General features: G+C 50.9%; 4 protein-coding genes across 4 annotated transcripts; 2 read left to right on the top strand and 2 right to left on the bottom strand.

Annotated features, from left to right (window-relative positions):
• Nucleotides 1-126: 126 nt before the first annotated feature.
• F4807DRAFT_461178 (phosphoribosyl pyrophosphokinase) lies at nt 127-1,839 on the top strand (the record flags this gene model as incomplete). Its single annotated transcript, XM_048001647.1, has 3 exons — nt 127-237; nt 334-481; nt 584-1,839. The coding sequence occupies 3 exons, from the start codon at nt 127-129 to the stop codon at nt 1,837-1,839; spliced, it is 1,515 nt and encodes a 504-aa protein (XP_047853578.1).
• A 2,952-nt stretch (nt 1,840-4,791) lies between these two features.
• F4807DRAFT_428751 (uncharacterized protein) lies at nt 4,792-9,096 on the bottom strand. Its single transcript, XM_047998280.1, has one exon. The coding sequence runs from the start codon at nt 8,386-8,388 to the stop codon at nt 5,074-5,076; it is 3,315 nt and encodes a 1,104-aa protein (XP_047853577.1). The 5' UTR covers nt 8,389-9,096; the 3' UTR covers nt 4,792-5,073.
• Nucleotides 9,097-9,314: 218 nt separating this feature from the next.
• F4807DRAFT_428749 (Rap30/74 interaction domain-containing protein) lies at nt 9,315-12,676 on the top strand. The gene is made up of 2 exons (XM_047998279.1): nt 9,315-11,472; nt 11,524-12,676. Exons 1-2 carry the CDS (start codon nt 10,060-10,062, stop codon nt 12,214-12,216), a joined length of 2,106 nt encoding a protein of 701 aa, XP_047853576.1. The 5' UTR covers nt 9,315-10,059; the 3' UTR covers nt 12,217-12,676.
• Nucleotides 12,677-13,963, bottom strand: F4807DRAFT_428748 (Pre-mRNA-splicing factor of RES complex-domain-containing protein). The gene has a single exon (XM_047998278.1). It carries the CDS (start codon nt 13,800-13,802, stop codon nt 12,759-12,761), a length of 1,044 nt encoding a protein of 347 aa, XP_047853575.1. The 5' UTR covers nt 13,803-13,963; the 3' UTR covers nt 12,677-12,758.
• Between the last annotated feature and the right edge of the window lie 58 nt (nt 13,964-14,021).

Here is a 14,021-nt window from a genome sequence, read left to right as displayed (position 1 = left end):
ACGCCTAAGGTGCTCCGATCAATTGGCCCTGCTCTTTTCTTATCGGCCCTTGCCTATGCCCCACATAAAATCATCACCCTTCACTCTTCCACCAAAACTTTTCTTTCTTTTATCATCAATTACAGGATGCGAGGAACGTTGGTATTCTCGGGCTCGTCATGCCCAGCTCTCACCGGCAAAATATGTGAGAACCTGGGCATGGCTCCGGCTGAGGCTGACCTATCTCAATTTTCAAATGTGTGTTATCCTTCCCCAATGCTTCGTCTCTCAATGGGCAGAGAAAAAGGCAGGCTTAGGCTTGGGTAACACTGACTTTTTCAATCCAATTCGCAGGGCGAAACAAGCGTCCGAATTCTAACCAGTGTTCGAGACAAGGACGTCTTCGTTGTGCAATCTGGAAGCCCTACTATCAACGACACCATCATGGAATTGCTCATCATGATCTCCGCTTGCAAAGGTGGCTCTGCGAACAAGATTACCGGTGAGTTCGACAGCTGCAGAAAGAAGAAAAAAATATGCCTTGAACCATAGCTAGACTTGGTCGAGGAGTACCTACATGCTAACTGCGAAATCCTTCACTCAGCCGTTCTTCCCTACTTCCCATACAGCCGGCAATCTAAGAAAAAGTCTCACCGGGGCGCCATTACCGCTCGAATGCTGGCAAATTTGCTTAACGTGGCTGGAGTTAAGCATGTTATCACGGTCGATTTACATGCTTCTCAAATGCAAGGATTCTTCAAGTGTCCCGTCGACAACCTTCACGCCGAGCCCCTCATAGCACGTTGGATTCGATTGAATATCCCCAATTGGAAGGAAGCTGTTGTTGTATCCAAGAATGCCGGCGGTACCAAGAGAGTAACGTCATTGGCCGATGCCTTGAAACTCAACTTCGGACTGGTTACTACAGACCGCAAGCGTGCTCCCAATATGTCTGCGAGTATGATCATGAACCAGCTGGATGGGTGGGATAACCCTCCTGGTTACGTTAACGGCGTCCAGCGTTCAAGAGCCATCTCGGAAGACAGAGACTCGGATTGGAACGGCTCAACTAGGTCGTCACGGGTTGTAGGCGACTCTCAAGGTTCTCCCAGGCGCGCTGCCGCCCCACCGCTGCGGACTAACAGCCTCACGCGATCGCCGTACACGCGCGCCTATACGCCTTCTCAAACATCCCCCATCGAGGAGTTGAAAGATGAAGAAGAAAACGTCGACGAGGCACTGGTCTATAACGACCAACGTGCTCAGGAAGTGACACAAGGAAGGCTCGTTCAAGGTCATGTTGTGGCGGACGATTTCCAATCCCCACCTCAGTCAGATGGCGGCGGGAGCCAATCCTACCAAGGCGGTGATGACGACCCCATGACCATGTCTCATGCTTCTTCTTTCTTCGCTCCCGAACCACATGCTCTTGGCGGCTCCGGTGATGCAGAGGGGTCATCAGACGAGGAAGAAGAAAAGCTCCGAGATCCCAAGGTCGAGCATATGATCACGCTGGTTGGCAATGTTAAGGACCGCCCAGTTTTAATCGTGGACGATATGATTGATAAGGCTGGTTCATGGATTGCCGCAGCTGAGACAGTCGTTAAGCGAGGCAAGGCGAAGAAGGTGTATTGCATGGCCACACATGGAGTGTTCGGGGCAGACTGCCTCGAGCAACTCCAAGCTTGCGATTGTATCGACCAAATTATCGTAACCAACAGCTTCCCTATCCCCGACAGGAGAGCGAAAAACGCGAGTAAGTTGGTCATCCTAGACCTTTCCTATCTGCTCTCCGAGGCGATCCGAAGAAACCATTATGGCGAATCCATCTCGCCCCTATTCCAACATATTGCGGATTAGACAATCCTGGAATTTTATGATTATTACGAGTTAGACTGCCATTACTCGCAGTAGTGTACGATTCATGAAAACGAGAGGTGAGGCTGCGGGTACTTGGTATGGCGTATAGGAGGAGGCGGAATAAGGCTTTATGACTTGCTTTGGGAATCATGGCTAGCGTTACGGGATTACATCAGATACCACGTTAAGATTGTCGCAACAGGTATGTTTTTTGAATTCAGGTCCCGTGTGATTTGTGCTCGTGTCGAAAATCTTTTCCCCTACATACTCATGCACTCCCCCAACGGTGCTATCTTCGGATAGCCAGGGCTTACATGTCCCTCTAGGACAAGCCCTGAACGGAACGTTGGCAGATCAAACCATCCCTTAGGGGTACTCCGATGCTAGAAGGCCAGTCGCTCAGGTTATTACTATCGCATCCTTCATGGGTGATGAGTGTCCGGCAAGAGAAAACTTCGAACAGTCCATAAATGAATACAAGTCCTTATTTAATTCCATCACCATTGCAAATCCAGCTGTACATATATCTGTGACCCTTTAATTTGTTTGCCTTCTTGTAAGACCCTTCCTTCCAAGCAGATTCACCTAACAAATAATACCCAACACCTCCATCGAAGAGGTGGTTTAAGAGGCGGCGAGGTAGAGAGAATGCCCCTCGGGTTTGTTACGCGTCGGACAGCGTCGTATGCTCTCTAGTCGCAGAGCCCGGAGATAGGGTGGTTGTCGACCAGATTGTATGAGGTGTGGTCGCCAAAGTTTTGGCGACGTTCTAGGAATCTCATGAATCCTTATCGTCAATTGAGCGTTGACATGACGCGGTAGTACCCCATAGAACGGCAATTGTTGTCTTTGCCTTTCTTTGCCCCTGTGCTGGAGGGGAAGGGGAACACCCACCCCATTTTCTGGGGGTACTATAGGGACCCCTCTGGCCTCCCAGCCAGTTGTCCGTTTGTTCTCGTCCCGGACAACGGCATGGTGTTGAGGCTGCTGAGGCTGCTGAGGCCTCGCGTCCGCAGACGCTGCTAGAGGCGTGAGGTTCTGTGCGCCCCCGTAGGGGCGTCTTCAGCAGCTCATTCAAGCTCCTCAGAATGCGACGGATCATATCCTGTTGAGTTCGAGACTTGTCGCCTCCGGGGTCTTACCGGAGGCTATGATAGCGCCTCCGCGCCCGCTTCTCCCCCCCTTGCGGAGTAAAATGTCATTGGGGGGAGGCGACGAGCCGGCGTCGTGCCTGGTTCTGTGCACTCCAACCCCCCAGGGGCGAACTGGAGGCGCCAGAATGACAGCGCCACCATGAGAATGGTTGGCGCTGGTGGGCTCACGACCAGCGTGAAGCCAGGGCCGCCGACAGCCATCCGACTGTTGGGGGATGCTGGCATTCCCGGCCAGCATCAGCTTCGAGCAAGGCAGCCGCCTGACTGACGGAGCATGCTGTTATTCACGGTTAGCAGGTGCTGACGATCTTAGGTTGTTCAGTGCATACCTGGCAAATTGGCTGCAAGCCATGAAAGGACTTGTCGCCGCCCTCAAAGGGGGGCGTCCTGGACGGGGGAGCGATGTTCACCCCGCAGGATACGATGTACAGCCTGCGACCGCACGGGAATGTTGGGTGCTTCGTAGCAACCCAAGACCCGACACAGTTTTTGTGCAGGTTGGAACCTGCAAAGGCTACTGCGTACATTTGTATCAATATCTGACATGAATGGTCGACATTGCCATTAAAGCTGGCAATTAGCTCCCTATGCCGCTCCCCCGACAATGACGGTCTTTAAAAAAGACAAGGGAAGTGAGTGTTGTCATGGACGGGGGAGACCTAGGCAGTAGAACCACAGTGGACGTGTCGGCATGAGAGCTGTTTCGTGCGGCTAGACAGTTCAATAGAAATGTTAATAAAAACCAGCGGATTAAACGATGCGAGGAATAGAAGGAATGTATGACTTACCCTGCGCGAGGTTCCCCCGACGAGAACGTCGAAGCGTTTCTCGACCAGTAATAAAAACAGAGAGAAAGAGAGAGTGTGTGAAGAATCCAGACGCAGTCTTGGTAAGACTGCGTCATGGGGTTTTTTCTTAAAAAAAAAGAAAGAGGAAAGGAAGAGGAAATTGGGGACGGGAATCCTGTTGTTAAATAGTAAGGTCGGACCCGAGCGGTGGCACGGGGCACTATCGAGGCTGTCGTCTGCCAGGTGCAGGTCCTGGGTGACTAACCGGCGTCAGTTGAACACTGTACACTTACAAGTGCCTCCGATCGTCACTGTCACTGGCACGGACACATGGCAGGCTGGCGGCCGTCAGTCACTTTAGATTATGTACAGACACACTGGACGGCCCTTGGCAGGTGGTAATATAAGTGACTCATACTGCACACCTGCCAGAAGCCTCCTCTGTAAGAGCTAATGACCAGAGGTCTCGCAAGGGTTAGCTAGTAGCTCAGAAGGAACGAGTGTCGGCTTGTACGAGACCGCCCTGTTGGCAGTTAGCCCTTAGCTGCAGACAAAGGAAGGTCTATGTAGGTATATATACCGCATCCCCGGGAAGGGAGTAGTTAGAACTCTTCACGCAACAACGACGTTATTCCTTAGCCCTTTGGTTCCGCCTCGTGACAACACCTACAACACTACCTAACATACTTACCTGTACAAGTGCTTGAGATTGAGGATAGTGGTTCACGCAATGCCTTCATCATTACTACCTAGGTAACCTAGGTACTTACAAGTTGCTCCTCTTAAATCTAGAACTTTCGATAACTTCCTAGATATTTAGTCTCTTCAGCCTAACATCTCTGAATCTATACATTGCTTATTCTCACACTTGTTACTACCAAAGCCAGCCTGGCTACTCCGATTGAGAAAGTTGAGATAGTTATGTATAAGCCTACTTAGGTACTGGTTTATTACCAATCTACGTATTAGATACTACTAGATTGAAAACCCCACGAATCTTCCAATAATGTGTTTTGCGTGTTTCGTATTATCACAATGGAACGATGAAGAGAACAGCTCATCAAGCACCTGTACATATCATATCAACCAAGTGAATTTGGGTCAGAACGCCATATTATTAAGTGAACCTTGATACAGCAAAGCTATCAAGCCAGCCGGGTCGGCTAGACGAGAAGTAGCAGACGAGATCCGCCGTACTTACTCCTGGTCATTTATTCCTTACACATCATGAATCGTACAATATCTAACCCTAATATGAAGAGAGTTACAGGCTCGACTGCGTAGGTGATCCATTAATCAGTTGCCGGGTCCAGCAAGACACGCGGGCCGTGTATCTCCTTCAAGAGTTCCGTGAATTGCAACTTCTCCGCCTTCTCGTTTTCTACTTGGACATCGTCAAGTAGACTTTCCGTAGGCTGACCGGTCTTGCCAGCATTTCTGATAATCCTCCAGGCTCGCCGGAATTCATCTCGGATAGACACGATGCCGTTATGTGTTACGGTTCGAGCGACGTTGTGCTCAAGCTCGAACGGGTCCTCTATTGCAAAGAGGTAACGGTGACGTACTTCCTTGAATTCTTTAGATCTTGTCATTTGTCCCTGAGGCGTGGCGGCAGCGCTATCCGGTGATACGTGGCGCTCGGTTTGTGCTTGGGCCGCGGCTTGTTTGACAACACCATCAACATCGAGTTCAGCCTTGGCTTTAACTGGATTGGGAGGAGCACCCATTTCCAATTGCATCACTGTCTTCGCTCCTATCCAACCTTTCTCCTGCTTCGAGAGCAATCCTCCGTGCGTTCGTAAACTTAACACGTCTCGGCCCCAGTCAAATCCGCGCTTGTTGATAGTACTCATCGTGTAGTTTTGCGCGAAATATTCGAAGAATCCTCTTAACAGGGACCCAAGAGACTCTCGGTTCTGGTTAAGGTGACCTTCACGGGCCAGTCTCTGGATTTCTCGCTCGTCTCTCCAGAAGCGAACGTCGCGACCTTTACAGGTTGTGATACCTTCAAGAGCTTCTGCTGGAAGATTTGGATCGGGTGGAGCAAGCTGTTGAAGATTCGGACATACGAACGGTTCCGCAATGTTGACAAGGTAGTGTAATACCATAAGAACATAACCATAACTACTAAGGGTTCCCCGGTATGGAGTGTTGATACCCCGAGCTTTAGCCCAATGTTTCACGAAGAGGACCATAGGCCTGACACGAGGATCGGTGTAGGCGTAGCATCTTAAGAGAAGGGTGTTCTGAAGGGCCAAGTGCGCGGAGAAATTGATATCACACTGAACGCCGATTCCATTCTTAGGGAACTCCAGGCTATCGTGATATCGATCCCTAGGCTGATTCGGGCCGAGTTTGGATGGGTCAGGGAGCTGCTTGAGTTTCTTTACTATGGCAATCGTACGCTCAGTGGCAGGGACTAGGAAATCGAACGCATCAGCAATGCGCTTATCAGCGCGTGATGCCCGTTGCACGAAGTCTCCGCGGAGAATCTCTATGTATTCCCTGATTATTGGGAGATGTTCCTCTTGATAGAGACCCTTCTCAATCGCCTTTTCATAATCAATGGCAAGGCGAATAGCCTTGTGCTTTCTAGCGATTGTTCTTAAAGATTGTACTCCGGTAGAACTCGCAAAATTCTGGACCTCATCCCTGATTTGCTTATCGCGAATACCTGAGATATATTGCTGAATGACTTGTGAAAGCTGCGTCGCATTCGAGGATGAGTGAGTGTGGCCAAGATTGGCCGCGATCCTGTCGACTCTTGCATGATATTGTGCAGGAGACTCGTATTGCTCCTGCTTAAGCTGAATGAGTTGAACAAATGGGATCTGGCGAAGGTGTTCCAGGGCTGTATGAAGTTCTCGATTGAACGAAAGAGGGTCTGCGCCGAATAATCTCTTGTTCTGCAGATTCTTCCAGGTCTGGACAATGTTTTCGGAACTATTCTTCAACTTCAAATTGCCTCCAACGATGGCCTGTGCTTCCCAGATAGCCACAATCTTCTCGCCTTCAACCATGGTCAAAACTCCAAGAAGTGATCGAGGATTAGATGGAATCGACTTGAAGTTGTTCTTAAAGGACGGGTATGATTGAACCCGACTCTTCAATTCCTTGTCGTAGAGACCGTTAACAAATGCACCAGAAATGTCGTCCAATAGTTTGTAATCCGCGGGTTTGAAGTCTGATATATTTGAGATTGTGATATCACGGCCACTTAGTCTACGTAAGAGTCGCTTGGCGTTACCATAGTAGGCCATCAAAGACTGGGTTTCTGATTGTCTTAACGAAGCAAGTCGTTCCTCGTAAGATCTTTCTACTGGATCATTCAATTGGTGAGAATCTTCGTGTTGATTCTTCGATGACAAGTGCTCAGCCTCGGCGACTACAATAGCTGTAGAATTATCCAATGCGTCATGATCCTCTGTAACATCATCTGCAGGTTCATGACCATCATCCGTCAGCCCTTTCTCCCACTTGATTCGGGCCTCTTGCAAGTCTCGATGGAGTTGTTCACTGGGCTTTTCACACAGCTTAATGATTGGCACTCGTGTACGTGTGAGAAGGCGCGCACCGAAGCCGTGTACAAGCAGTGCCTTCTCAACTAGGCGTGGGATGGGGGAATCGGGCGAGTCCGGAGACAAGTGCGACATAGGAGAAAGAAGGCCAAGATCCATATCAGCTGCTTTTGTCGCAAACCCAGATGCAAGGCTCCCAAAACATTTGAGTTCAACTGTGTAAGGTTGAAACATCGGGGTTCCATTGACTGCGATCTCGTGGGAGCTGATAACATCACGACAGATTGCTTCCACTCGAGCACGGAAATTTTCCTTCTCGGCAATTTCACCAGGTTCAATCTCGGCACCTGCAATCACCAGATGACAAAGGTTGTCAAGAAGGGCTGTTTGACTAGCGATCTGTTCTGGAGTGAAAACAAATTGACGTTGCCCGCCAGGGTTGTAGAGAGCTGGATGGGAAGGCCGACGGCCGCGAGATGGGAAGGTATCTGGTGAGATAACGTTGACACCGTTTAGAAGTGCATCAGGGGGGTTTGCCTGTTGATGTCTCCAGGACGACTGATGCTTTGGTGGAGATACTGGCGACACTTGACTGAATCCCCCTTGATGGCGCCGTGGTTGTGAGAAGGGAGGGTTGTTCGTTGTAGTAGCACGGTCCTGGAACCCACCGTGATATGAATTAGAACTGGGGGGGATTGCGGTCTGCTCGGTATTTTGCCACATGGAGCGTTGGCCCTCCTGCTGATGGTAAGATCGCCCATCGTGGGAAACAGGTGCTCTAGTATCAATGGGTATAGATAGTTGAGCTTGCATCTGACGACGTTGAGCTTGATTTGGTCGTTTCTTACTCGCCTTATGAGAAGTTTGTGTCGAGCTAGACGACTCAGATGGCTGTTTGGATTTCTGTGATCCATTTTTGGGTACACGCGTATCAGAGGAGCCACCGTTTCCGAGTGGTATAGCAGCTGATGGAGCGTAGATGGGGTGTGGGTGAGGGTGAGGGTGTGGAGTTGCTTGATCATTATTGCCAAGAATGAGGTTGCGTAGGCGGTCCTCTAGCGGGCCGCTGTTAACTTGGGATGCCTGCATAGTGTCGCATATGAAGACGGAACCCGAGGTCGATCGTAAGGTTCAGAGAAAAGAGGTGGTATAAGTTGGATGTGGATATAAATCCAGAGGTTTCTCTGTGATGTAACACGTCTAGAGTAATCTGAGTAGAGTCTATATGGCGCCGTTGATGCGCCGAACAATACTCGTGATTACTGCGAATTCAGAATCTATACTCATAAGTATAGGGTTGGTGGCGATGTTATTCAAAGAGAATGAGGTTCCATGATCCAAGGCGTCAAGTCGCAACCCGTGTGGAGAAGACGACGAGGAGATGAATTGGTCTGTGATTGTGCACTAAAAGAGAACTTTGACGGTTGAGGCTGTCCCTGATCAAGCTTGGAAGAAGTATAGGTATCGTAGCTCTGTTGAAGCTTCTTCCAATGAGAATTGTGGATATAGGTGAACCCCGGAGCTGACCATGTAGGTACATATGAATGTAGAATCTAATGCACTAGAAACCAATTAATCACCAATCGTATGATCCCTAGGAGACGGAGTCAAATGCGGCGCGATGGATTATGTTGGAAGATGAGAGGTGATACTTGGTAGAAATAGTGTTTTGCCGTTTTACAAAAGGGAAGACAAAATAGACGTCAAGAACTGATAAGGCGCAAATGTGAGCCTCACATTCTTGAATGTCGACAGGAATAAAAAAGTAAATGGCAAATGGCGTTCACTTGAAATTCCAAGATTGATTGGCTGCACCGGAGAGGAATTAGAAGCATTGGATCTCTCCAAAGTTATTTATGCCAGTAAGATTTAGAACTTAGATCGGAGAAAAAGTACCTTTTCTGGCCTGTGCACGGTGTACAACCTCTCTGTTGCAGTCTGTATTTTAGTGCATTTCCCCACTCAAGCTACCTACGGCTACGATTACTTAAGTCTCTTTGTGACGTTGTGAGTACCGTAGAGCCGCCCCCCACAAAGTTCCACTCTAACCCTGTCTTGGCAAAGCACGCAGAGAGCCGCTTGCTAGAGTTTCCTTCCTTCTAAAATTGCCCGTCATTGAAAAGCAAAAACGTACATATAAGTACCTAGGTACCGATTATTTCTCGGTACGTACCGCCCAAGCACTTGAAGTCCTGCAGGTGGAGTTGTGCGCACGAGAAGTACTTTGTACCGTCCCCGACCCTGCCAGATGGTGTGTGCTAGGCTAGCATTTGGAAGGCACCTAGCAGAAAACCAACAAGGCACGCATTGGACCCACGGCTGATTCTGAACTTGACTGCAAGTCTTCAACTTTTATCATATTCACAACTCCATTCTTTCTTCCATCCACCTTTCACTTCTTTGTACTCTCTCTCTTTTACCAGCCATCAGATCATACTTTCCGACACCCGCTGCAGCTTGCAATTCTTTTTCTAGAATTGCGCATCTTACACAAACCATATTTTCAAGCCTGTCTTGACAATCCACCCGTCTGCCCGGGCGCAAGCTTACTTCTCAATAAATACCCCGATCTCAACTTCGCGTCACGTCTCAACCTACCACCCTTTGATATCTCCATACATCCCACACATCTCATATCTCGATTCACCGATGGTCATCCTAGAAATATAGCACCATAGACTTGTCGGCTTTGGTATCTGTCGATATCTCGCACGCCTAAAGGTCCGCAGGTGACGGATAACCAACATTTACGTTGTCGCCATGAGCGCAACACCCCCGGCTGGCGGCCCAAACGGCCAGAAGCCAACACCTCCTCCGCGTGGACCGCCTTTGCGACGACCCCGTAAAGCTGCAAACCCTCTTCGCCCTTTTACGCGACCTGAGCAGAAAAAGCCACCGCCTCCGAAAGTCGGTAATGGACATGCACCTAGCACCGCACCCAGCACCGCACCTCGACCTAGTAGCCGGCCACAGCAGCATTCAACGCAAGGCAGCCAATCTCCTCAGAATTTTGAAGCACTGCGCGCACAGAATGGAGGATGGTCGCAACCTATGCCACCCGGCTGCCAGGAGTATCCTCTATTTGTTACCAAGAAGGATTTTAAAGAAGGCATACGTTTCCATGTCATGCGATTCGCTCCACACGGTGGCAAGCTTGCTCAGCCTGGCGGCCCTGGAGTTGACCCTACGAATATGGACGAATTCACTCGGCCTGTCACGCTACATCGACGTGACCCTAGACAACCGCCTCCGGGCCGTGAGGTTAAAGAGGATACTCCTGCCGAAGAGGAGAAGCCTGAGGATATCGCTGAAGCAGAAAGGATTGCACAGATAAAGCAGCAGAGGGAAGCTCAACGTGCGGCTGAAAATGCCCAGAAGGCTCCCGTCTCGAAAGACCCGAACCCTAAGAAGCCTCAGAAGGAGATAAAGAAACAGGCCGTACAGATTCACCACGCACCACGTTCTGAGGACCAGAAGAAACAGCAGGAGATCCGTTATGAAGAGGCCCTCCCGTGGCACTTGGAGGATGCAGACGGGAAGAACGTTTGGGTTGGGCAGTACGAGGGCCCCTTGTCTGACTGCAAGGTTGCACTTTTCATCCACGGCAAAGGATTCCGCATTTTGCCCCTAGAGAAATGGTACAAGTTTTCATCGAAGCGTGGATCATTCAAGATTATGTCTATCGAGGAAGCTGAGAAAGCAATGAACAAGAAGGTCACTCTTGGTCGTTGGGCGATAAGAGACACCCAGCGCCAAGAAGCTGAAAAGGCCATGGCAGAATCTCGTGCCATCGTGAACGGGCGCGTCGCAGTCAAGCAAGAGAGCGGTACATTCAAACAAGCATCGCGTCATGAGAAGTTAGACCATAATGATATCGACTTCTCGGGAGACGAATTTCAGGACGATGATGAGACCGCAGGATATGAGCCCGACCGAGACGAGGATACGAAGACGGCGAACAACCGAATTCGCCGAGACCAGCTTAACGCCAATCTCTTTGGTGAAGGTGATGAATTCAAGGTTGAAAAGGAAGAGCAAGACGAGAAGAAGGAGGAGGAACAGCTGAAGCTGTTTGGCAAGACTCTCAAGAAGGCACTGAAGCGACGCGACAAGCAGTTCCAGTACGATGACAGCGATTCTGACAGAGAAAGGAACCCCTTCGCTTCCTCAGACGTAAGGATTGATGTGAGCTCATTTGATTGACCGGAGCTAATGATAATATAGGATGAGTCTGATTCTGACCTTGATAACGAGAAGGAAGACGAGGATAAGAAGGGGGATAAGGACAAGGAGGCAGGAACTCCCTCCAAGGGAGCGAATACTCCTCAAGGAAAAAAGGCAGCAGCCGAAGCGGCCAAGAAGGGCAAGTCTCTTAAACGTCCCGGGTCTCCAATAGTTTCGGACTCTAGTGGTACCGAGTCTACCCGGAAGATGAAGAAGAAGAAGACGACCCATGATAGTCGCGACTCTACTCCCTTACCTGACCGTCGCGTGAAGCCCGGCGCCGGATCCACTAGTGACGGTGAAGGCACTGCCGGTGAAATGTCGGACGGTGCAGGCGGCAAGAAGAAGCGACTCGCTCCGCTGGCTGCAGGCGGAGTAAGCAGTTCTCGAGGCACTCCTGCGGGATCGCGGGCCGGTAGTCCCGTTCCGCCCCAAGGAGCTGCCGGCAAGGGACCGAGATCTAACTCCCCTCCGGCCCAGAGTCCGTCTCAGGGCTACACCGATGTTATCACGGCCCAGGAAATCATCGACGCTCTACCTCCTCGTCCTCAGGGCGTCACTATCGGCGTGTTTATAAAGAGCTTCCAGAACCGCATTGATAAACCTGGTTGCATGCACAAGAAGGATTGGATTCGTTTGGTTCGAGCTCATGCTGATTTCGGATCTGACAAACTTCTACGTCGGAAGGCTTGATGCGGATTTTATCCACGAAGGGTCACAATTACATACACCCTTCTGTTCGCCTCCGTAAAACTTCTGTTTTCCACGGGGACGCTTATTTTTTTTTCGTAACAGATTTCGACTTCTCGGCCCATGACCCCCTTTCGACATCGTCCTCTCTTAGCGTAAGGCTTACCTAGGGGTGTATGAGCCTAGAATTATGCGTCGCGTTAGTCCTAGTTAGATGCGGGAAGTGGACGGGATGGCAGAGATGACGATGTCCACAGCTAGAGACGACATTCCGGAAAGAAACCGAGTAAAAACTGATACATACCCTACTAGATTTTCTACGATATGGGGTGGATTTGCGCACCATCGCTGCTGGGTGCTAACCGGGGGTAGGCAATTGACGAAAATGGATCATGGCCTACCTAGTAGCTTGCAGACGATATACAATTTGCTTTACTACTGAATCCGAACGCCTTAATTACAATGCTGGTATCCTATTATATTTGTGATCGTGATATGCTATCGTCATGTGTCATTGTAGACTTGTATTTCATGATGACGGCCTACTACTCATCCATCTGCCACGAGTACTCTAAACCCTTGTTTCTCTCACGCCTGTTGATAGCCTTAAATCTCTCCGCCTCAAACCCATTCCCCCTATCAACGCCATCCCACCGGTACCCCGGCCTGATCCCGTACCGATTCGGCGTCCATGCTCCCTTGTATACGGGCTTCCCCTTCATCTTCGTCTTCACCTCACCGCTCCCTCCTCCTCCTCCTCCACCACCACCGCCGCCTCCTACCCGCGGCTCTATAAACTGCGCCATAGTATCCCCCCACCGCACCTGCTCCTTCATCTCGCGGTTCAAATCCAAATCATCCGCGTGCCGCGCCACACCCATCACCTTGGCATCCTCAAGCTCCTCCCGCCGCCGCCGCGCCGCCTCGACCTGCACCTCGCCCTTCAGCGCGTTCCTCTTCGCGTCCTCGGCCTTCGCCGCCTCGGCCGCTGCCCGTCGTAGTTCCGCCCGTTTTAGGGATACGTCGACGCGACGCCCCGTCGCGTCCCGGTACACGGTTTCGGCTTCCTTTTGCGCGGAGGAGGCGAACGCGGTGCGTTCGGCTTGGCGCCGCGCTGCGAGCTGTGCGGATACGGCAGATGCGGTTTGCAGACCGGCGTGGGTGCCGTCGGACATGAGGATTTGCGGGGCGTCGTCGGCTGAGGCGCTGGCTTGGGCTGAGGACGCTTCGGCGGCGGCGGAGGCGAGGATCGCGTCGGCGCGGCGGGCGGAGTCTTCGTCTTGTTGTTCTTGTTGTTGGGCGGAGGCGGAGGCGCTACTAGGTTGGTTGGCGGAACCGCCGACGACTTTCCACGCGGATTTCTTGGCTTTCCGGAACTCGGCGCTGGTCCCGGCTACGACGGCGGTGTCCTCGTCGTCGTTGGGGTTCTGGCTCGCGCGCGTCCAGCCCGATGCGTCGGCGTCGTCGTCGGCGATTATGAGGCCGGTGGATGGGGAGGAGGTGTCTTGCTTGCGCTTGCGCTTTTTGGTGGGTTTCGGGTCGGCGACGAGGTACCGCGTCGCGAGGTAGTTGGATAGGTCTGAGGGCATCGTGGCGGTGGGTTGGGGGAAGATGGTGTGGTTGGTTGGTTGGTAAGTTAGAGTATCATGGATGGATTATAACGCATATACCATGTGTTGTTAAGCGGTGAGGTCACGGTGCAATATTGAGCTGGCCGTGAGTCTAGGAGAACTTGATGGGTTGAGGTGTTGAAGAAAGGCAATTGTCAGAGCTTTGGAACTTTTTGGAGTTGCGATAAGAGATAATGG

The sequence above is a fragment of the Annulohypoxylon truncatum genome (genome assembly GCF_022578515.1).
Source record: "Annulohypoxylon truncatum strain CBS 140777 unplaced genomic scaffold F4807scaffold_19, whole genome shotgun sequence".
Taxonomy (NCBI): Eukaryota; Fungi; Ascomycota; class Sordariomycetes; order Xylariales; family Hypoxylaceae; genus Annulohypoxylon; species Annulohypoxylon truncatum.
This window is presented reverse-complemented; position numbering and strand designations above follow the sequence as displayed.

What these genes read in the sequence shown, in the direction of transcription:
- F4807DRAFT_428748 (XM_047998278.1), bottom strand. Translation starts at nt 13,802, where the DNA reads ATGCCCTCAGACCTATCCAACTACCTCGCGACGCGGTACCTCGTCGCC.
- F4807DRAFT_428751 (XM_047998280.1), bottom strand. Translation starts at nt 8,388, where the DNA reads ATGCAGGCATCCCAAGTTAACAGCGGCCCGCTAGAGGACCGCCTACGC.
- F4807DRAFT_428749 (XM_047998279.1), top strand. Translation starts at nt 10,060, where the DNA reads ATGAGCGCAACACCCCCGGCTGGCGGCCCAAACGGCCAGAAGCCAACA. An exon ending in ACCCCTTCGCTTCCTCAGAC is followed by an intron (nt 11,473 to 11,523) that starts GTAAGGATTGAT and finishes ATGATAATATAG; the next exon opens with GATGAGTCTGATTCTGACCT.